We start from the raw sequence: 23911 nt of genomic DNA, 5'->3' as shown, positions 1-23911 counted from the left end.
TTTCTGGATTGCATTCTCCAAGAAACTCACACACGCTTTCCTTGCACAATGTCAATGTAGTCCTCAGATCTTGCATAATAACCATCCAGGCTCAGGGCTCCCCAAAAGTTGGACCACAATTTTCCATGACGGGTGACAAGAGGGCCAATTATTTTTCTGTGGTCGAAAAAGGAAAAAAAATTAAATCAGCACAGAAATCAGCAACAGTCCATAAATTTCCTATGATTGGCCTACTATGCAATATACAATGCTGTTTTTTTTTTCTTGCCACCACAGGAGGCGGGGTTTCATCTAAAGTAGCATACGTAACATAGCAAGTTCTTTTTTTTTTTTTTTTTGCTTGCTTGTTTTGTTTTTAGAATAAATAAAAAGAAAACAAGTAGATACTGTAGAACAGAAAAAGATTAGGGAATGCTAGTGTTAGAGGCTAATTTTTAAATAAAAATAAAACAAGTCAATAGAACAGAAAAATAATAGATAATGCTTGTGTTAGAAGGTCATTATTTTTTAATAAATAAAAAGAAAATAAGTAGAAAGAATAAAGAAAGAATAGAGAATGCTAGTGTTAAAGGCTCTTTTCTTTTTAAATAAAACAAGGAGTTAGAATATAAATAGAATAGACAATTCTAGAGTTAGAGGGTCAAATGAAGATGAAAGAGATATATTTTCAGCCGTTTCTTTAAAATCATTAAGGACTCAGCTGCTTGGATTGAGTTGGTGACAGTTAATGAAAAAGTCCATTAAAGTTTTATCACAGGTTGAATGCAAAATGTTTCAATACAGGCATTTCAGTCAAACGTATTTTATGTAATATTTTAAACCTTTAACCCGCTTGGGAAAATCAACCCATGCCAACAGTTTAAAAGTAGCCCAATTTTGTGGAAAAAATGTGGACTTGGCAACCCTGCATCCAAGAAGAGCTAGAAGTCAGATCTGACTGATCTCAGGTTGAGAATAAGGAGAGATGGCTGACATGACCATGATGGAGTATTTGCTGCTCAGAAGATCCTGAGCTCATTGACAAATATCTTATCTTGTAATAAGTGTGTGATATCATAAAATCGAAAGTGAACAGCGTGAACGCTCATTCAAAAGAGATTTTAATACTCTGTATACTGAGAGTGGCTCCCTGATGCGAAAAATTATATACGATATTAGAATGTTTAAAGGAGTGGACACAAAATCGCAGGAGCGAAACACGTGTTGTGGGAGCAGGCGTTATTCAGCAGGAGCGAGATTAAGAAAACAGCCGAATCCCGGACATTTAGGGCAATTAAGAAATCCTGGCCGGACGCATTTCTTTAGGTCCAAAAAGAGGACATGTCCAGGGAAAAGGTGACGTATAGTCTTCCTAATATATATATATATAAATTTTTCTTAAATCATCATGGCGACCCACCCGAGGGATGCAACCCAGGGTTTGAAAACCACTGTTTTGGTTCCCCGCACAATCCAAAAGACATGCAGTATAGCTGATTTGGACTAAATAAATTACCTGTAGGTGAGAATGTGTGTGTCTGTGTGTGTGTGTGTGTGTGTGTGTGTCTGTGTGTGTGTGTGTGTGTGTGTGTGTGTGTTAGCCCTATGATACATCCATGATGTCTCCTTATTGCAGCCCGAGATGCTGGAAAAGGCATCTCTGCGACCCATAGAGGATGAGTGGTTTGAAAAATAGGTGGGATGGATGGAATGGTTTAATTAAAGCTTATAGCACATAAGTGGTTACCATGATCCATGTGAAAACTTATACTTGTGAGGTTGTGAAGAAGGCATACTTTTATCTGGGCACATGAGAGCAGCTTTATATGGTATAGTTCCTATAATTGTGAGAGTGACCCTGGAGTAACACAGTCAAGTCCTTCACCTCTCTTGTGACCTTAAACTTAACAAACCATGAATATCACTTTACTGAGGTAAACATGTCATTCAAAACACATTAGTGGAAATTATAGTGTTGGTCAACAATGCGAAAGCAAGTAAAATTCCACATTTATATGGTTACAACTTCACTACACAAGCCAGAAGCCAGCAGAGAGAGTTCCCAAGCCATCTTAAAATATCAGAAAAGGGCTTCCTCCACAGTCACGCGAAAGAGTGCTTAAGGTTGTCATGTTAAATGTGACTGAGTTCAGCCTTGTTCCTTATTTAAAGTCAAGTGGCATTATAAGAGTAAATGCAATGTGGAGCAGACTGTTTCTATGCACCATGGGAAAACAGGAAGCCACCCGTGCTTATTTTTAAACCTTGAGGGATTTGCAATCAGTCAGCTGTAATGTTCCTGTGGTTTTAGCACATGAGAGATTCAAGCCCATTCCCTCAGACAAAACGGTTACTGTGGAAGATTCCAGATTTTTTATTAAATGTTTGGCATTGATTAAAGGGAAACTACCTGTTTTGCTCGATGAGGAGTTTTATGGTCTGTCGGTTGGTGAGCATCACATCTGCATCAATGCTGAAGTAATAATCACAAGAAAGATCCTTCCGGCACAAATCACTGTTAGAAAATAGTAAGGGTGTCATTATTAATTCTAGCAAAATTCAGGGCAATGATGTTTCTCATGAACAGCAATAAAACTGAATTGAGAGAATTTTGCTAAACTTATTATTTCCTGAAATGTGACAAACTGCACAAAGTATGCAATCAAATGTCAGATATCTGATTATTGACACAAACATTTCTTATCCTATTTGGCCAAGACCAAATTGCATGAGCCCGTCTGAAGAACATCTGAGATATAGTTGATGCTTAAATGAAACATAACTGTGTCCTTGGCTATGAAAGTATACAGTATATCTGAGCAATATAATGTTCCTCTGAATATCATTCCGTGATCATGTGATTCTAAGGATCATTCTCCTAATATTTCTTAAATATTCTTAGAATTCTCTGTTCTGAAGCACAGTGGAAGGTGTCTGTAACCAACATCTTATAATGTCTGCTCTGACGTCTTATGCAAACCAACATTTCTTGGACCTAGTAATTAAGACAAACAACTTGAGTGATATCACCATGTCAACAGCTACTGTTGCCAAACACAGACATGCAGTAGGACCAGAGAATCAACATGTCTACCGCACATCCTGTAGAGTAGGCCTAAAATATATGTGATAATATAACTTCATACATCCACTAAAAGCTTATGGATTTCAGTTATTTATGGTTTTCTGGGCAAAATTCATCACCAATCCAACAAGTCACACACTGAAGTTTAATATGTGGGGTTAGGGGTTTATTCAAATTACTAACCCTAAGTATGAATGATAGTAATAGTGACACTTAAACAAGCAGCAATAATTACTATTTGAACCAGCTAGTTAAAAGTAATTATAAAAAATAGCTCAGAGAAATCAAGTGAGCATGTCTAGCAGCATTTGTTTGCAGATGCCACTTGGTTTGGTATTGTGATAGCTTTTGTGGTAACTGTTTGAAAGCAGACATGTACAAACATTAGTTTTGAAGCTGGTATGGGACTCAGTGTTTTGATGAATGCTAAACTGAGAGCAAATAGAAGGGCTGACAGGAGTTTCTTCTGTATTTCTTTGGTACATTGCTATAGGATGGGCAGATTTACTGCTTTGTGGTGAGTTGGATGTTGTTTCTTTGTTTTTTTTATTTGTAAGGAGTTGAAAAGTTTGCTGACATGTGGCAAAGGTTTGCGTTTATCTTTGATCAAGAGTTAGAGCTTGCTCAGATTTGCATTGTAATTTACTTCATTATTTGCATATTTTCGAGAGTGAAATTAAAGGGATGTTTACATTCCCATGTTCCTTGCTTCTCCTTGAGTTAAGGTCTCCTCTGGGCCAACAACTTTAAAACTGCGGAATACATCCTTGTTCTCTTCCCAAAACTTCTGTATGTGCTTCTCATGGTAAACCTCCTAAAGAACAAGACATGGAACAAGCACGGTCAAATACAGATGCTAAAATCCAAAAGGTCAAATGGTTCTCATTGCTTTGTGAGCCAGACACTCACACTGTTATGAACAAAGACATTCAGTTTATCTTTGGGATAATCTAGACTCAGGAACCTCTCCAGGAACTCTGTCAGGAATGGAGTTGGTTGCTCAATGTATATACCAACAGTCACTTGTGGAAACTCCTGTTTAGATAAAGAGAAAAGTCTGGTCAAACATTAATACTTTTTCATCCAATTGAATTATTCAGTGTTTTCACCTATGGTACTGTAGGTGATATAACCCCCCAAAAATTATTACTGTAGGAGTCTTTTTATTGAACAGTAACTGTGTATTGCAATATGAATATTTTGCTGGGAACTCAACAAAATATTATTTAGATTTTATTGACCAGGTTCATCCATCCATTCTCAAAAGAGCTTGTTCTCTGTAGGGTCATGGGGATGCCGGATCCTATCCCAGTGTTTGGTTTGTTTGTATTTTTGCTCTGTATTTTCACATTACTTGTTTCTTTCTCACATGTGAATAATGTGTATATAAGATAACGAATATATCTACCATGGCTAAAAATTGTATAGTAAAAATAACACATACCATCCAGTCTTATTTTTCACATAGCAAGAAGCACTGCTGGAGGTCTGAGAGAAAGTAGAAGCTTCTTTCCCATGACATTGAGCTTAGGGTTACACAGATCTGTCACCACTACTTTTGTGGTTCTTGACCAGTCTATACAGCTCACTAGATGAAATGGAACCTGAGTGGCACCATCTAATTTCCCAGTTCCGACCTTGGCTTTGGGTTCCTGAAGGGAGTGTCCAAGAATCGAGCCAGAGGTCTTTAAATTGTTACCAACAGAAGAGCGAGGACTAAACAGGAGACAGGGGATTCTGCAGAGGCTAAACCAGGCCAGTTTCCTTTAACGGGGCCTTTTCAACCTCAGCATAAGCAGTGTGAGAATGTAAACTCTTGTCCCTTTTTCAAGAACCAACCCAAAACCACTGAGCAGATGAGAGTGGTACGACCCAGCCACTCCCTCGTCCTGACAAACAACAGACTCTGGGCTTTGTTTCATCATCCTTTCCAATGCTTCCAAGAAATGAATCAAATGTGTCTGATTGGTAAAAAATAGGCTTTTTTTGTTTCACTTAACCAGTCATCTGAAGTTCTACCAGTGACCAAAATGAAAAGGTTCTTCCATTTGTGCTTTAATGTACAATATGGCCTAAGTATACCTTTTTTCCAGACCAGACAAAGAAAAAAATAAAGTTCTACTCTACTCTCTCAATTGCATTGTTTCAATTCAAAATCTTATCATACTGATCTCTGGTTTTGAATTTTTCTACTGTCCTGGGCTGTGTTTCCCAAAAGCGTTGTAAGCCTAAGTTGATCGTTGCTCCATTGGTGGCAATGGTTCTACGATCAACTTAGGCTTATGATGCATTTGGGAAACGCAACTCTGCACTGTTTGTTCTACGGACATATCATCTCTTATCATGCAGAGTAATGAGGAAAGGTGTGCTCTTAGTTTTTTTAAGTGATTGGACTTTCTAAATGATTGGACTACAGATTTGTGATGGACAGTTCAAGACATAAGAAACTAGATTACCATAGAGGATCTTCTGACTTGGACCAGTAAGCACCTACACAGATCCAGCTAAAAAACTAGCAATGCCACCAAGCAACCAACCTGAACCAACCAGTTAATTTATTCTTGATATGATATGCAACTTTAATAAGATCCTAGAAACCACTCAGAAAACGTTAGCAGTGATAAACATGTTGATGTTTATTATAAAAGAAAAATGGTCAAGTCAGCTCAACGCTGTGGTGAATTTTGCGCTGACAAATTCTACAAGCAAAAATGTGTTATTTCCGCATCAGTAACTCCAGCTTATTGGAAAGAACTCAAAAACCTTTTTGCCAACCTTAGTTGAACCCCAAATTTTCAGGACAACCACTGTAAGTTACCCTGTGGATAAAACCCCACACTGAGCAGCCTGCTAAAGAGAGGTCTGGTTGACAGCAACACCCCAGTGAAACCGTCCTAAAACCAAAAGCCATTTCCTGCACCACAGCAGTGCACAACTTTCTCTTCCTCAAGCAGCTCCTCATGGGCATTTATAATTTAAGGAATGTGTAAAGAGACATAATGCGCATACAGCACATAACGTCCAAGCTCCACTTCTCTTGGCTTATCTTTGAGTGAAAACTCAAAAGGAATGGCTAGTTATTTAATTAACATATACAGACATGTATTAATAGAGCTGGAAATGTTTCATTGTTTTAAATGGTGATTTTAGCCTATAACTTCCTAGTGCTTAGAGAAAAATGAACAAAGTCAGCTACTTTGGCTTTTATTGGATGACTCACTTTAAGCTGAGACAAATCCACCATGTCTTGGTCACAGATGGTACAGCCTTGCTCATAGTTCCACACATTGGGGATGTAGTTGGCCAAGTAATTGAAGTATATCTGTGGGAGAAAATAAAATTACATTTTAGGTATTATTTATTTTTATAATATTTAAAAATAAATAAATAAAATAACATCGTAAAAATAACCTTTAAAACATTTATTTTTCATGGTCTAGATCAGCAGTTCTCAATTCCAGTCCCCGTGCCCCCCAGCTCTGCATATTTTGCATGTCTCTCTTTGCTAACACACCAGATTCAGATAATCAGCTCATTAGAAGTGAGCTCCATGCATGAACTGTGTTCCCACTGACATGGTCCCTAAACATTGTTCATTGCTCCCAACTCTCTGAGCAGTGGGAATCTGTTGAGGTTTACCTCACTTCGGAACATTCATTCACGGATTTGCGCTGCACAACGTCTTCACACACGGACAAGTGTGACATCCTATACCTCTGTAAATAAATACAATTTAAATTCACGTCTTGCACACTTCAATGCACTTTGAAGGACTGGAACTGAGAACCGCTTGTCTAGATGATTTATGATCTAGAATATGATATGTACACTCTTATTCCATCCCAGATTGTAGTAGTTAAATCCAATTTTGGTCACAACAACAACCCCAAAATGAATCCCGCTATCAAATTTTCATGACCTACAGTAACTAGAATGTCTCGGTTATGTATGGTAATCTTCGTTCGCTGAAGGAGGGAACGGAGACGTCACATTGGATGACCGACGAATTGAGATCTCAATTTCTTCGGTCATCCAATGTGACGTCTCCATTGAAGAAACGTCAAGAGTGACCGACTGAAAGGGAACTGGAATTATTGCTGGACTGTATAACACAACATACATCAAAGAATGAGTTTTTTATCTCATTTGGAAATTTATAGGACAACGTTGCAGGGAGGGAAATTTTGCATCTGATGTTAATTTTGTATTTAAATAGTGTGACAGATCAAGCAGATTAACTGTTCTGAAGGGAATTATGTTCTTGAAAAAACAACTGTTTTTATCTTAGATCAGGACACTAAAACAAAATTACTTGTAACCATAAACAGGTTGCCAATAATGTTGCAGAAAAAGTAAACCTTAAATATTTATCTTTGATTGATGCGATAAAGGTGTGCATTTTCCAGGGACCCACCCTCTGTGAAGCCCATGGGACACCACCCCAAATGTTATTTACACCAACAGACATTTGCTATATTTACCCCTCCAGTACATTTGTCAAACACAAACAGATTAATACTGCCATGAACATTAGAAATAGAATAATCTGGCAAGATACAATGACAGCATTTATTAATTTAGCAGATACTTCTATCCAAAATTTATGTATTTAAATGAATGTATTTATTTATGTATTTATTTATTTTTAATTCAGAACTGTCCAGTGCCTGTACTTGGAAACCAGCTTTGAGTTTTTGTTTCCTGGAAGACAAGTCTGTGTTCCCTGTTATTTTGTTTACTGGCTGTTAGATACAGTTTTTTGGAAAGACAGCTGTGCACACTCTCATGCTGTTTTCGATTACAGGAAGTTATAATGTAATAGAAAAGAGAAGATTTTCAATTCAATCACAACCACATGGTATCCAGATGCTTTCTTTCTAATCCATCCCATGTTCAACCATGTAAGATAGTTTTAAAAAATTTTACATTTATAGCTGGCTGCTAAGACTGACAACCCCTTGGAGATGCAGGTTGTGACCTCAAGTGCTTTGAGGTCAATTGGTTAAAGGGGTCATATGATGTGATTTAAATTTTTCCTTTCTCTTTGGAGTGTTACAAGCTCTTGGTGCATAAAGAAGATCTGTAAAGTGGCAAACACTAAAGTCTCAAATCCAAAGAGATATTCTTTATAAAAGTTAAGCGTCAAATGCTTTGTTTGTAATGGGTTTTATTGGTTTTGTCTGGTATTGCCGGGAGATAGCATCACAGTATGGTGAGGGGCGTAACATTTCCATCACACGCTTGAAGTATTCGGCCAATCACAATGCACTGGATAGCTGGCCAATCAGAGAACACCTTGCTTTTCAGAACGATGAGCTTTGTAAAAATGGATGCTTTTCCGAAAGGCGGGGCATAGAGGAGCAACATAATGTACAGTATGCGGAAAGTAATGTGTTTTTTGAACCTTAACCTGCATAAACACATTTCATTACACCAAATACACAAAATAATGTTATTTTTAGCAACACTATATGAACCCTTTAAACATTACTGACAGCAAATAGGAGTTGCTCACTGATTCCAAATAAAGAGAAGCCATAAACCAAGCCACTGGCTTCACATTCAGGTCATACGCTACTACTGTGTATCCTCAAGCCTTGTTACTTTTATTGGATCTTGTTTGAGTGTTTATGAGAACATCTGTATTCTCCAGAGCATGTTAAAGACGCTGGAGCTCAGAGAGATCCTGCGGGATGGACACGGGGCAGTTTGAATGAATCATTGAGCATAAGGGTAAGCTCTGGATGGATGATTATTCATTAGAAACAGCACAGATGGTTGAGCATTAGGAGAAGATGACTCCACACAGTGCTGTGTTTGTTTAATCCATCACTGAAGTGCAGAAGGAAAAGCTCTACGGGTTTGAGATTACATTATCATCCAGACATCCTGCTAAAAATGTCAAACTCTACAGCTAGGCAACGGCAACTGGGCAATGACTGTAACATTTTCAGCCAAAGGACTGTCTAGTATTTAATCACCAACTGTATTGTAAGTGTATTACAGTAAGGGGTGTACTATTGATAGTAATTCTGTCGTTTTCTATTGGAATTGTGTTCTAGCAAAAGACAGAACAGAGAAAATCAGTTTTGATCAACAAGAGGGAAGGTGGATGACAGAATTTTCAGTTTAAATTAAACTGAATAAGCCACGGAAGGTGCGATTGAATGGATACACAATTTTAGACATGCAAATATGAGTTTTGCCATTGACAAACATTTGTTTTACCTACAATATTAGTGACAATTATTGATCAGAATTTAAAACTTCCACCATTTAAATGACACTTCTACTGACCACTTGAAACCCCACTGAATCTACATTTAGAAGACTTCCAGGACCTTAGTATCAGTTATATGGTGTCCTTATGGAGCGTTCACACCAGACGCGAATGAAGCGTTAAGCGCGAGTGATTTACATGTTAAGTCAATGCAAATACGTTAATAGACATCCTGCGGCGCGAAAGACGCGGTGCGAATTGTATGTGGATACCCGGAGCTATACGATACTCGTACTTTTATAGAAACAGTGGCTCTATCATTTGAAAACTATAACAATCTAAATTTGAACAAAAAACACCACTGCCTCCTTTAGTTTTCATTGAAACATATTAAATTCCCTGTAGTTCAGGGAAATGTGTAGGCATATAGCCTGCATTACAATGAAACAAAATATTATATCAAACAGTATTGCATCTTTTTATTTTTATTTTAACATATTAATAGATTAATTGAATAAAGACCAAAGATTACCTGTTAGATTTACCCAAAACAAAATATATTTTATGTTTAACCACTAAAGAGACATCAGAGCCAGCGGCAAATGTCAGAAGGACTAGCCGAGTTGAGAGTGCTCTCATCGGTAACATTAGAACTGAGCTCCCGCTGATCGCGTGGAGCTGATCGTCTCCGAAATCGGAGAAACACATTTTCAAAAAGGCACAGTCATAATAAATAAACCGCATATTTGAGTTTAAAACAACTACATTCTTGCCTGAAATACTTTTAAAATTACATTTCATGACACGATAACAGTACTATTTTGAAAATGATCCGAATAAATGGTGGTTGAAATGTTTGTAATGCTGCGTGAACTCAACTGGCAGAATCCCCTCCCATGATGCAAAGTGAATTTCACATGCGAATGAAGTGAATAAACTCAAAATGTTCAAGCATCCAACTACGCGTGAATAGCGCAATTTATTCGCACAAGTCGCATCTGGTGTGAACGCACAGTAATAGATAAATCCTATAAATCTGTGCTTGTCTTTGCCCAAAGTCATAACATTAAGCACACAGGAATTGGATGTTAGTTTAAGTCAGGTTTACTTTTAAAACGGATTCCATTATTCATTGATGAAAAGAAAAAGAAGACATTTACCTTGGTGTTCACATTTCCATGGATAATTGCTGGCAGACTGTTGTAGACAGTGTTTCTCACTCGCACTCGCTCCTTCCCAAACTTCAGGAGAACTTCATCTAAATTCAGAATAAGATTTGAACATTTTGACATTTAGTACTTCTGCTGAATAATTCTGTCGAGTGTTTTATTATCCAGCAAGCAAACAACTGTAAACCTGAGCCCTGAGACTAGACTTCACCTTGACTAGGCCATATGATTTGCGGTGTCACTCATGTCTACAGTACAAAAGTTGTGCGATGAGTTATGCTCATGGATTTTTTCAAATCCCTATATGCCTGCCTAACAAGAAGAACTTAAACTAAGACCAAAATTGTTATGATGAAAAATCTAAATCGCTTTGGCATCCCTTTATTCATCAGTTATGATGCAATATATGAAAGAAAAAAAAAATGGTTGTTTACTAGCGAGTTTTATACACCATCTTGGATTGACTCACCCACGGCTCCGTTCAAATTCTGGAAAATCTCACACTTGTGGTCCAAGGTCATATTAAGTTTTTCCTAAAATAAAGAACAGAACACACTTGAGTTTGTGTAACAGTGACCGTGTGACCTTTGTCCTCATGTAGACTTGTTTATAGTTGTGTATTTTTTAACCAGTTTGTTGGCTTTTGAGTGGTATGATACATTTGCAGGCGTTTTATAAGTGCATGTGGTCAAGTTACAAGCACGTTTATGTTCTCACAGAGTGCAAAGACTTTCTCCACTCACCCTCTGAAGTGGATCCACGTAGATCTTTGTGTAGAATAGCTGATCATCATCATTATCATGAAGGTCCCACTGGTTCACAATCTTCTGAATGTATCGAGTGTAGCCAATAAAGCCTGTGAAAGACATTGCAATGTTAAAGTATAGGATGTAATGGAATGTGAGAAGCATTGGCATTATGGGATGCCTGGACAGTTCCAATTTCAATTACATCTCCTTTGAGAGGTTTAAATCTCACTTCCAATTTTGGTGTGGTTCCTTAAACCCTCAGAACAGTTGGATGTCTGGCAGAAGCATCTGACCAACCAGCAACAAGTGTTGTGTGTGACTTTCTACATCTACTCAAGAAGGAGGACTGTAATCAGTATAGGACCTCAGCTATGTGCTGGCTCTCTGTGTTTATGTAGCAACCTGCTTACGGATTTCTCATCATTTTCCTGAAGCTCTGACCACAGATGAAAATTTTAGGGCTTGGATCCTTAGATACCATCATTTGGCAGGAAACAGGAACTATGTTAGGTTACCGCCCTAGACTATTACATTTTTTAACTCCTAATAACCTTATTCTATAGCCTACATTCATAGGCTGATCTAAAAACCATCTTCAACACAGTTTCCAATGACTTTAGTTGGAATTCTTGACAGTACAAATCTGTTCAGAAGCACCATCACATTTCTAATGATTTCACTGGAAATCTAGACCTAGAGCTCTTTCAGTCTGCCAAAAGCCAGAAAAAGATAAACAAGGCAATTTTTCAGGCGAGTATGATTTAAATTTTAGTTCATTCGCTAAATTAGCGGATCGTGGTGACATGAATCTTGTTTTATTACAGTGCAATAAAGTAAAACCCTTGACATAATGCCCAGGTTAGAAAGCAATAGTTGAAGCCAGATGTAAGGCATTATGACATGTGGTTTTAAACTAGAATCCAGAATGTTTTTGTTTTTTTTCCACCGATCGAAACAACGCTACTTTCAAGAAACTTTAATTTGGGCAAAGTAAGGGATGATTGGAAAGAGACTGGCCATGCCGTACAGTCTTTCTTATTTCCATAAGCACACTTGTCCACATGACATATCTGGTCCAACCGAAACAAAACAGTAGCCACTGCAAACTACGGACCAGCAGAAGGGATAAAATTAACCTTCAATTTTATATTAATTGAAGGGTGAACCTTCAATTTTGTACAGACCATAGAACAGTAAGTCCAACCCAAACAAACTTGCCCTGTTAATGACACAGCCTCAACGCCCTGACAGGACACTACACAAGACAAAGTGACCACCACAGTCAAAGCAGTAATTGACCAGATCAAAATAGATGGGAACAGGACAACAGAGTTTAGACGAGCAATGACCACAGAGTTTTTGAGTAAAGAGGGGCTGACATTACTGTTCTTCAATGGAGAGACTAAGATGGATGCACACGTACACACTCTCAAATGAAAGCACCATTCATGAAGACCCCTGAATGAATAGTGCACTATGCCTGGTGGCCCTCAGGAAATTCCACAGGGTGAGTGACCGCTGCTTGCCAGTTTACACAGAAAACATTTTCTCTATCATTTTGTACTGATAATGAAATTCCGCTGTTTGTCTTTTGCTCTCTCTTAAATCGCCCTGCTTGCATTGTTCTAAATCCTACCAGACAAAACAAACCCACTCAGAAGCATCTGGTGCAAACTGTGCTATGATGATATGGCTAATATGGCAGCTGGCCATGACCTATCCCAGTGATATGCTGCCTGAGCTGAATTCGTAAAGACTGACCTCTCAAATGCACGATGAAACATGTGAATGTGTATACATAACATGGAATGCTAAAAGAGTATAAACCATTAGGTTTTATAAGCTGTGAAGAACCAAACGTGCACACATTAACTGTGCACATTCTTAACGTACCAGTGCCTTTAAACCAGATTCAGGCAGCCTGTTATATACACGCTAGCCATTTAACTAACTTGCTTAGCAAAATTGTATTTAACTGTTGCTCCAACGTGGCAAGATAATGATGCATAAAAGCCGGAAACATTTGTGTTTATATACATGAATGGTTTGTTTCAGACTTTACAGTACATTTACAAAATGCAAAATGCATTTACAATTGAAAAAAAAAATGAAAAAAAAAAATGAATGAAATGAAATTAAATGCGCCGTGTTTTCCGCCAACTGGCAACCCGGGGTACTGAAATACAGTTGGGTAAACTGGCAGTGGGTGGGTTTCACAAACCAAAACAACGACAGATATCCCGGCCCAGAATGCACATTTTCAAAGTAGAATAACTGACTGTAGCATTGTTTTTCAGATAAACAAGTATGTTAACTTAGCTTGTTTCTTAAATATCTGCAAACATATTATGGTAGCTTTAGTAGAGTCAGAATCTTACATATAGCGCCTTTAAGCATAATCAGTGTACAATTGTGCATATAAATGATTTGATACAAAATGAGAGCTGTGGAAATCCAACTGAACTGAACTGAATGAGTTGAAATCTCAATAACACAGTGGCTTATTTGGGCCTGCAAAACCTTGATGTGTATCAAGTAAGAAGTAACTTTCACATCAAAACAGAATATCCCATAGAGATGGTATTTCACATTTTTACACACCTCCAGAGTTAAGAAATCGTTTCCCATTGCGGACAGAAGGATACTTCTCTGCCAGTCGAGAGTCTGGCCAGATGATTCCCTCAGCAGCGAACACCAGCTTATGATTGGTCTGCTGGAACTTTCTGAGAATCTCCTCAGGTCCACCAGCAAAGATGAGGTCATAACTGAAGAAGGAAAGGGAGGAGTATATTAGTTATCCCGTTCACTGCAGCTGATTAGCAATTTTCACATTCAAGACAATGTTTGCTAATCCAAGTCCAGTTTATTTAACCAGCTATGTTTTCTATTTTAACTGAACTCATAAAAAGGAGGGAAGGGCATTTCGTAGGCATTTAGGTCTTCCATTTCAGACACTATTAATATGCCTGGTAACATTAGTAACTATAAATGTCATCAGAGGAAGTAAATTGTGAGGGAGGCACCATGAAATCCCTCTCACACAATTAATTTCCCTTTTCTAGCATGATTTCATCTCTGGAATATGTGACATAACTACAACGTGGCAAAATGGTCTGAACTGCAGCTCTAAAGGATCTATTACTGTAAAAAAATATTTCAGATGAACCCTGAACTCTGATTTGCTAGCTGCTTACCAAAATAGGTAACTTTAGGCTATGCATAAGGGTAACTATTCTCTTACGTACAGCCCTGAATGTTATTATTCTGAACTTTCTGAACTCTACGCTGTTTAGGAGACCTAGAAATATGTGTAATTCCTGATATGGGTGTGTATAAATTGCTGCTATAGAGCTCAAAGAGTTCTGTGATGAGGACTTGATTCGATTTGAAGTGTTTTATAAAAATGACCCCTTGATAAAACAACACTGCACGTGGCATGTACGTGTGAAGTTAACTTGAAGTAAACACTAATCTTTTTCTACTTTGTGATCATAATAAGTGCTCATTTCTGCAGAACACACCCAGACCTGCACCACAACAACTACAAAAAAAAAAAATTACCTCTCGCCACACTTTCATTATAAATTGACATGCCGTAATTTCCCTTGAATTATGAAGTTAAATAACAGGCCATTTATTATGGTTGATTATCATAAATTGAGTGAAAAGTCACCATTTTGGCAAGAGCATTAGTTATAAAGGTAAAATTGTTGAACAAATGCCCAACCGGTTTGCCTTCACAGAGAGTCTTGTTGTTTCCCATTGAGTTGGCAGTGAATTCTCTCACTGAGGCTGTTGAAAATGTACAGTATAAGCATGGTACATTTGCTATAGCTGATGAAAAGATACTTTTTTACATTGTACAAAGCTCTGTATTTAGCCAGTCATTTTGCCTATATCTAGACTAGATATTTTCCTGGCATCATTTACTTTCAATTACAGGTAATTACTAAAAAGTAGTGGCAAATTAGAGTCTATTCACAGCTAGTCCCCACATAGAGAAATGAATACTGGATCTTTTTTAGTCTATGGTATATTTAAATCTGATGCCATTTAAATCAGGGGCATTTCACACATGAGATTGTTAAGAAAGGTTTTTAATCCTGGGCTATCCTGGTAATCATAATCCTGCATATTTCAGACTGTTCACACACTATTAGTAGTTGCCATTAAGTTCAGTTTAGAGTTATCACAGGCTTGATAACAGAGTCCAAAGTGGTGCTAACCCAAAAGTGAGATATTTAGGTAAAATGTTTCTTAAACCAGTCATTTAAAGCACAAAACAATATGTTAACCCAAGATTCATTGTTTTGAGAAGTCTGTTAAAAGTACACCAGCTGTACATCTTGGCTGAGCATCCTAAAAAAAAAAAAAAATACAATGTTTTTCCTGTCAGAATAGCTAGCTAGTTAATTTTACTAAGGGTTAAATCAGGTAGAAAAGGCCATATTTGCAGATTACATTTGTGGTATGTAAATTGTATACATTTGGTTTACTTGACCATCTGAAAAGTTCTCAATACCTCGATAAACCTATCTATCTATTAAAAGAAACCAGCTTCATGGCCATTTAATATCATCCAGCCATTGTTTTTTTTTTTTTAACCCTTCAAATGACAAGCACATTACCTGTCCACAAATAAGACCACAAAGTCCTCTTGGTCAGCCAGAGACTCCATGGCTTCCTTTAGCAGTCGAACCTTCTGGCCTCCACCGATGGATCGACCCACATCACCTCCCTTCCACTCCTCTCCCATCCCCAGAACCTGCGTTCAGAATGTACCAGTTCAAGCAAGAGAAGCAGTGGTCTTGCACAATGGGATGAAAGCGTGTGCGACCTTGCATTGTGTGATTGATTAAATTGAGAAATAAACCTTACCTTCACATTGAATTTGAAGTAGTTTGCTGACTGCATGAAGCGGTGGAAGCCATCCGTCTCCTGTGTTGCAACAGTAAGTACAAGTAGTTTTTCTGGTGAAAAGAAAAATGAGAAATAAAAAGTGTATGTTAGAAAAAAAAAAAAAACAAGGAAATGTCTAGTAAAGTAAAACAGTATGACATTTTTATGAGCGTAGAGTGTTTAAATGTAGAAACACTACTATTCCTGGATTGTATTCCTCAAAAACCTTAAGATATTTAGAATTTGTGGCCTACTGGTTAGAGAGTCAGACTTGTAACCCATAGGTCACAGGTTTGAATCTCAGGTCTGCCAGGAATTGTAGGTTGGGGGAGTGAATGACCAGTGCCCTCTTCCACCCTCAATACCATGACTGAGGTGTCACACATCCCGTCCTTTCCTTTCCTTTACAGCATAAAGTAGAGTGTATCTTGTTACTGCCCACTGCTCTGGGTGTGTGCTCACAGTGTGTGTGTGTGTGTGTTTGTTCACTTCTCACTGCTGTGTGTGTGTTCACTTGGATGGGTGACAAATTCCGCACAAAGTCCAAGTATGGGTCACACATCCCGTCCTTTCCTTTCCTTTACAGCATAAAGTAGAGTGTATCTTGTTACTCCAAACCAAACCTCAAACCTATGTCAACACTCGTAACTCTGATTCCTAAAGTGCATCCCTTCCTCTTGTTAGAATAAATGCACAGTAAAGTTAAAATCACCATGATTTGAAATGGTTTTGGCAGGATATGTTATATAATGAGTAGTAGTGGTGCTGATGGTTAGTTAGCAGAAAAGGGTCTTATTTTCGCAAACACCCACTACATTTCCGCTGGACGTGCCAGTGAGCAGGTACAGACTCTCTAGTAGAGCAGTGTGGGGAAATAAATTCCAGACTGGGATGTGAAGGGCCGGTTAACTTCAATTATCCGTCATCTCTTGGGTTTGGAAAACAGCCCCAGAGAAATCTTAAACAAACTTAAGAGAAAGAAACAGGATGTGTGTTCGTCATCTGTAACACTGTAACACAGTGCAGGTTTTACAAACATTTTAACCAATCACACACATATCTGTTGAGCTTAGGAATGCAATGGCCAATCAGAAGCGTTCAGATGAGTCATCGTTCAAACTCATCAGTTTTGTTGAGTGAGTGCGCGTTCACTAACTGAATTCCGGACTCTTGTGAATTCTCTCATCATAAACAACAAAGTGCAGATGTACGTACAATATAAGAGATTCATTTCACAGTGTATACAGCCTCAGTGATTATAACAATGTTTTTTATAACAACTTTTTTATTAAATTGTAATCACGTTAAATACAAATTCAATGCATGTAATGGTGTGGCCTTCAGAAAAAAAAAAAAATGCTTAATTGTTTTGATTTATATTTTTTGGTTCAGGTTATTGGCTAAAACAAAGTGGTATACAGAACAAAGAGCCCAAGTCCAAAGGTGTCAAAATACAAGCTGTCTTTGCACACTAAACTTGGTTAGAAGAAAATATTTTACCACTAAAAAATAAATTAATATAATAAATTAATAAATAATTTTCTCTACAGTAGGGAAAACATGGATAATTTTCTAAATATCGCTGGTGGGAATCAGGTTGAACGGGAAATCACAACAGGTCAGCGTCTTTTCCTCATCCATGTCTGAATGGAAAACATTATTAAACATTCAGCAATAAAATGGGGATTTATGGCAGGAGCTACAGGATTTCTCACCTCATAAAATGGCTCAACTGAACCATTTCATAATATAGCGTGAATAGTTCTGAGCCAAGCATGGGAATGTAATGTTAACAAATATTTGAAAAAAGCCTAATTACATTTTGATTTCTTGGACAGAACATCCTTAAACTTTGTGTCCAAGAGATGGTGAGGAAATTCGCAAAAAAACAAGCCCCAATTTTCTCATTCAACATTCTGTTTTACGTCAGAATACTGAAGTAAAGTCTTAAGAGAGTTTTTCCCTAGTCCCTGCTGCTTTTAGCTTGCATTCCGTGGCTTTAGGCTCTTATCAGCATGAAATAGACATCTGTTTGTACACTCTAAAACAATGATTCAGGGACCTGTTACAGCAGGTTAAAAATTCATTTTTTTTTTTTTTCAGTTGACATAATAATGTTGATCATTACATTAACTTAATATTGTGTGCAATTTAAATACAAATTTATTGCTTGTTTTTTTATTACGTTAGTATTAAGTAACTAGTATTTTATTACTTAGTAATAACTTGTATTAAAACTGTAGTAAACACTACATTGACTATATTAGCAAAGACTGTGCTAATGCCAATGACAAATAACATCTTACTTGTACATTAAATATAAATGCTAAATAAGTTACATTTAGCATGTGCTATGATAGCTGTGGATTTGAAAAAAAAAAGGTGCAATCTGTTGCGTTATTTATATATTTATTTGAGCTAACACATTAACTTTTAGTGTACTATGATCATTCATATGGCATTATAAGTAAAATGATTGGCTTAAAAAAAAAAAGTGTCAGTGATAAAAATAAAAAAAGATGGCAGCCTCCGCAGGTCATATAGACTTGATCGGTGTCGCATCATAGCTGTGTGGGCAGAGTCGGCGTGGGGGAAAACAGTCCTTTCCCCCTCTTTGGAAAAGCATGGTGTTGACTCAGAAAGGCCTACATAAAATTATTTCTACCGCTCGACAGAACAACATACGCTTAAAAACTGAGCTGTATTGGGTCAGACTGTCCGTACAGTATCTGTGGCTGGACAAACGACCCAGCGGAATGGCCAGAGGTGTCGTTTACCAACATTTTTTCTTTTTTACCTAATTGAGTAAGAGACAGCTGAGGCTACTACAAGCCTGCTTGTGAAAGTAAACATTTGTCGGTTTGTTTTGCTTAATTTTAATAAAGTGATAAAGACTTGAGTAAAAGTCTGTTGTGGGTTCTTATTGATATATTAAAAAAATTAACATTGACAAAACAGGTAACATTAAGGTCAACTGAAGTGCCTTGAAATGTGCAGCGTTATTCTGTGTGGTGTGTGCTGCGTCTGCCTAATCATTTTCACAAATAAATGCCGTAAAATAAAGATAACATGAAAATATGTATATAAAATACCAAAAAATCTGGTTATTGGTTACTATAGTTAAACCATGGTTAACAACAACAGTATCCATGGTTTTTGTAGTAAAACTGTGGTTATAGGCTATATTTGGTAATAAAAAGCCCCCCCCCAAAAAAAAAAAAACAAACAAACAAAAACCATGGTTAGCCTACTATACTTTTAGTATAGTAATAACATTGCTAATTTCCATAAAGGATTGTGTATGATAATGTAAAATAAATGATTTAATAGATTTTGACATTACAAAATATCAGGGAGTGAGATTTATCTGATTGCGATGTGAAGAAGGGTTACTGTAAGTCCCATCAGAACTGGGTTGTGGTCAGAGTATGTCAGCGGAGTGGAGGGCAACAATTTCCCCTCCAAGCATTCAGTAATCACTCCGCTCCAGCTCCGCTTCGGGTTCACTATTTTCCACTCCTCGCTCCACTGATCAGAAACACCGCTCCGCGGTTAAATTACTTCACTATGCTTAAAAAAATCTATTAAACGTAAATTATATTAAACATAAAATAAATGCATTATACTAGAAGAATAGTTTTGACATGGTTTATTGGATTACTACAACTAGCCCAAGTCTGCTTAACTCGCTTAACTTACTTGTCTGTGGAACGTCGCTCTCTGCTATAGCGAAGCTAAATGTGTAGTTATTTCAGATACAGAAAGAATATGCTGTAACTTTTCCGTTTTTCTTCATTCCTGAATGTATGCACGCATTCTGTACATTAAGTGCAAGCCTGCTCGCTCTGTCCATGTGCATCAATGTAGCAGCACATTAGTTTGAGTGGAGATTAACAAACTGTACAACTTACAACATGCTTTAAATGCAGGGGAATGGGACTAATGACAGATCACTACAGGGTATCAGTCATATACATCATCAGATCAGAACAGAACACCTCACAGCAACTTTTCAGCATTGCACCAATCAAAAATCAATCGAAATCATCACAGAAAGTAAAGATCAAGTGCCTAACAAGGTCTCTGTGCATTAATTCAAATGGTTTGTTTTCCCCCACGGCATAAACGGTTGTTCAATGTCAAACAAGTCCATATTTCAGGAGGTCTTGCACAATTCTACTAAAGAATTGCCTCCACAGCCTGCACTCAAAATGCACAGCTTCCATGAAAGCATACATAAAGTATGAGTCAAGGTATAGGAAAAGAGCCAACATATTCTGAAGAACTCATATAACTGGGTGAACACTTCTCAAGAAAAGCCTGAAACCCTTGGAGACTGTCACAATGCAGGCTTCGTGTTTTCTTTTTTTTTTTTTTTTTTCTTTTTTGAACTGGAGCATGCTCCATCTGATTCCCGTCTAAACTCCAGACAGAAGGCCTGGTTTCTTTCACATACATAAGATATATGCTGTTCTATAACATGCTGGAAGTGTTTAATCTGCTCATCTGAGTGCTTAGACGGTAATGTTATATCCAACAGAAGGCTGCTAGAGAGTCATGCTGGTCACGCCATGTGTACACAGCATCCTATAAATGTCCAGGTCTCACTGAGCCTTGTTGTCTGAGAAAGCCCTTTTCTGTGAGCAGGATGCGTTTAAAATAACAGCTGGGGAAATCCATACAGTGAAAGTGTCCGGACTGCTACTCTTGATGAAATGTGATATTTGCCAGGCTTTCTCTAGTTCTTGTTCAGTGGTTACGTCAGCCTTAAACATGAGTCATGTTAAAGAAAATCTGAAGAGTTTTTAATCATCAGACCCCAGTAAACTCAAATGCATATTCTCTAGGAGTTTCAGAAAACATGTGCTCAGATTTGTCCAGTTTCAAGTGTTTTATCAAAAGATCTCAATATGAACTCAGACATTTCTAATACAATTCTTGCAAGTCCAAATAATCTTGGCTATGATAGTCACATCAATTTTAGCTCAATTTTCTTACTGTCTCCCAGAAAGTGTCCAATTTGTATCGATTTTATTTCTCTTATGAGATTTTAGGATAATTATTTCATCCAACATTGACACTTCAATGAAGGTCTCAATTAAATCTTTAAAGCTTTGAGAAGCAAGCTTTTTCATTTTTCTCTGGGATCTGTAAATCACAGACAAATCAATGATTGAATGTTTAAACAAGATGTACTGAGCTATGTTTCTTGGTCAGAATCAACATCCAAATGTAATTATTTTCTGAACACGCCAGTGCTTCTTTCATTCGTATATACACCATTCTTTGCTAATCTAGAATTTATTACACCATTGGGACTGGTGTTTCTGCAGGCATGCATGCATCTTTCAATATTTTCTCCTTGTACTTATAATAAAGTTTCACACTAATCCATTTCAGTGTATAATTAATCACAACACAATATCCATCTGACTCTATTCCATTGTGGCTATAAAGATCTAAAAGCCACACCAAAAATAAACCAGATTTATGTTGTTCTTTTGCAGAATTTGGAGTCTATTTCCCAGGATGTCTGAAACATTTGCATAATGGATGAGTGTGGGAGATCGGGGGTGGATAGTTACATTCTCTCTCTGTAGTCTTCCCCTAAGGCCAACAAGTAATCACAAATTGCTTTGACCTGCAATTGACCTGACCTTTGCTTGATCCCTTAAGACAATAGCAATAAAAAACAACAACAGCAAAAAAAAAGCAGGCAAAGTGTACCCTAGCCACTGTCTTCCTTTGTGCTCGAGGGATTGAGAGAATCAGTTGCTATGGCTACAAATATACACACAAGCATGTGATGACACACAACTCCTGCTGTGATTGCCGAATGGCATCGTCTGCAATCATGTGAAGATAAGCAGGTGACTTAGACATTCCACTCAGCTCAATTTGCCAAGAAGATTTGTCTTATGTCTTGTGCTGCATTGTAGTAGTAGTTGCATTGATGTGCGATTGCAAAGGTGTTCTGGTTGTTTGTGTTAGGGGGTGTTGGTAGATGATCTTCTAGTTGTTAATAGTGTGTTTTAGGTGGATGCTTGGTTCTGGGTGGTATATAGGACGTTTCTCAGTGGTTCTGGATGGTTGCTTACTAGTTAGGTAAAAATAGAAAGATTGATCACTTAGAAAAGCATCAGTTTGAATAATTTGAGGTATTGGTTGGGGCATTTTGGATATACTGTACTATTTCAGGTATGGTCACATTTACCGTTATTTGTAAAAAATTTCAGTCAAAATTGAGTAATTTGAATGGAAATCTGTGTGATGGGAATTTTTCTTGAGGGTGGAAGATTTCCCTATGCAGATTTTCCCCTGTAGGGAAATAATGTTTGTTAATGGAGTCTACAGAAGTGCTAAATGTAGTGCAAGCAGACATTCAGTGCAGACAGAGAGGTCACTGTCCAATACTCTGAAGAATTTCATTTTCCGCCCCTTGATGTAGGAACACTGTTTTTAGAGCTGAAACAAAAAATTGTGGAAAAAGCAGTTTGGGCTTTTAAAAGATGGCTATTTTTAATGTAGTAGATAGTCTGGGCCGACCCGAGGAGACAGTGTTTGACAGAGCAGTGTGATCTGCTGAGGTCCACAGGAATGCTGCTTCAGACAGGCAAGCTGTTTCTTTTCTCAGAGAGGAGCTTTGAAAGTGTTCCTGGGCACACAGTCAGCGCCATCTATGTAAACTCTCACACTGCCCTGGAAGGCCACCGTAGTACAATCAGAACTTCTACCAACAAAGAACACTCAAGTCTCAGTGGGAGAGTTAGAGTCAAAGAAAAAGTGAAAGTCTCCCCTTTAAAGAAACTCTTTTCTCAACTCTATGACTGGGAAACTAGAGAACACACTTTGGTTTCTCTGTGGCCCTCTCAGGTTATCTTCCTAGTAATGGTTGGGACAATGGAGACAAAGTATGTTTAAGAAAGTTCTCAGCCTTCAATAACATGGCCTTTCACACTTTTTGGTCAGCTCTGATGGGTTGACATACATCAGGTGGGTAAATCATACTGGGGGAATGAACAAAGGATAAATTGTGCTCACTAATAGCATCCTATTAAACATACTGTCTGCATGGTGTCATTTATTATTATTATTATTATTTAAAGAAGAAACCAATCCATTGTATAGTTGACATTTGAGGCTTAATGCTACAAAAAAAAGAAAATCAGTTTGACTGTTTTCAGCTTGTTTATGTTCATATGGAAATATGGAATGCAGTTGCTTCAAACAATGGTATACAAATCATGTAGTGTAAATTGTGATAATCATATATATCATATAATCAAGTAATAATCGCAATGACAATTTCAAGGGAATAATCAACAATTATAGTTTGTCACAAAGCTAAGCCTGACAAAATCTCTAAAAAACTCCCTTTGGGGACATCCACATTAGTAAAACTGGTATAAAAATAAATTAAAGTTTTCTTCAAATTGTAAAAATGCAGAAGATTTTCTGTGAGGGGTGGAGTTAGGGCATGGGTTAGGATCAGTTTATAAAATCTATAACTATCTGTGTATAAAACCAATAGAATTCTATGTAATGTCCCTATTTGTAAATGTGTTTGGGTGTTTGTTTCCTGCCATAACATCAGCTATAACATCAACTAAATAATCAGTTTCAAACAAAGCCAATTTCAATATAGTGCACTAAGCACCAGCAGCAAATAAGTCAGATACTAACAGAAGTGATCTCACTTCAGTTCGGTTCAGTTCTGGGAAACATGAAAACATTGCTGAGTCACATAACTGACCTCGTTAGGTGGTCTGATCCCTCAACAGCCAGACTCTACCACAGCACCCATTCATTC

The 23911-nt window shown here is 37.5% G+C and overlaps 1 protein-coding gene across 2 annotated transcripts in view; it reads right to left on the bottom strand.

The window, feature by feature from the left end:
* The window catches only part of LOC109109134 (procollagen-lysine,2-oxoglutarate 5-dioxygenase 2-like), a 39693-nt gene that overhangs the window by 10395 nt on the left and 5387 nt on the right, over window positions 1-23911 (bottom strand). For both annotated transcript variants that reach the window (XM_042714079.1, XM_042714080.1), the window contains exons 2-12: window positions 16081-16172; window positions 15831-15967; window positions 13804-13967; window positions 11197-11309; window positions 10923-10986; window positions 10445-10542; window positions 6285-6386; window positions 3974-4099; window positions 3757-3878; window positions 2390-2494; window positions 31-156 (exon numbers count right to left, since the gene is read on the bottom strand). In XM_042714079.1, coding sequence (XP_042570013.1) covers window positions 31-156; window positions 2390-2494; window positions 3757-3878; window positions 3974-4099; window positions 6285-6386; window positions 10445-10542; window positions 10923-10986; window positions 11197-11309; window positions 13804-13967; window positions 15831-15967; window positions 16081-16172 — 1249 coding nt within the window. The remainder of the gene's footprint in view (window positions 1-30; window positions 157-2389; window positions 2495-3756; window positions 3879-3973; window positions 4100-6284; window positions 6387-10444; window positions 10543-10922; window positions 10987-11196; window positions 11310-13803; window positions 13968-15830; window positions 15968-16080; window positions 16173-23911) is intronic.

Source organism: Cyprinus carpio, chromosome A24 (assembly GCF_018340385.1).
Source record: "Cyprinus carpio isolate SPL01 chromosome A24, ASM1834038v1, whole genome shotgun sequence".
NCBI lineage: Eukaryota > Metazoa > Chordata > Actinopteri > Cypriniformes > Cyprinidae > Cyprinus > Cyprinus carpio.
Note: the sequence above shows the minus strand (reverse complement) of the source record. Positions and strands in the feature narration are given on the sequence as shown.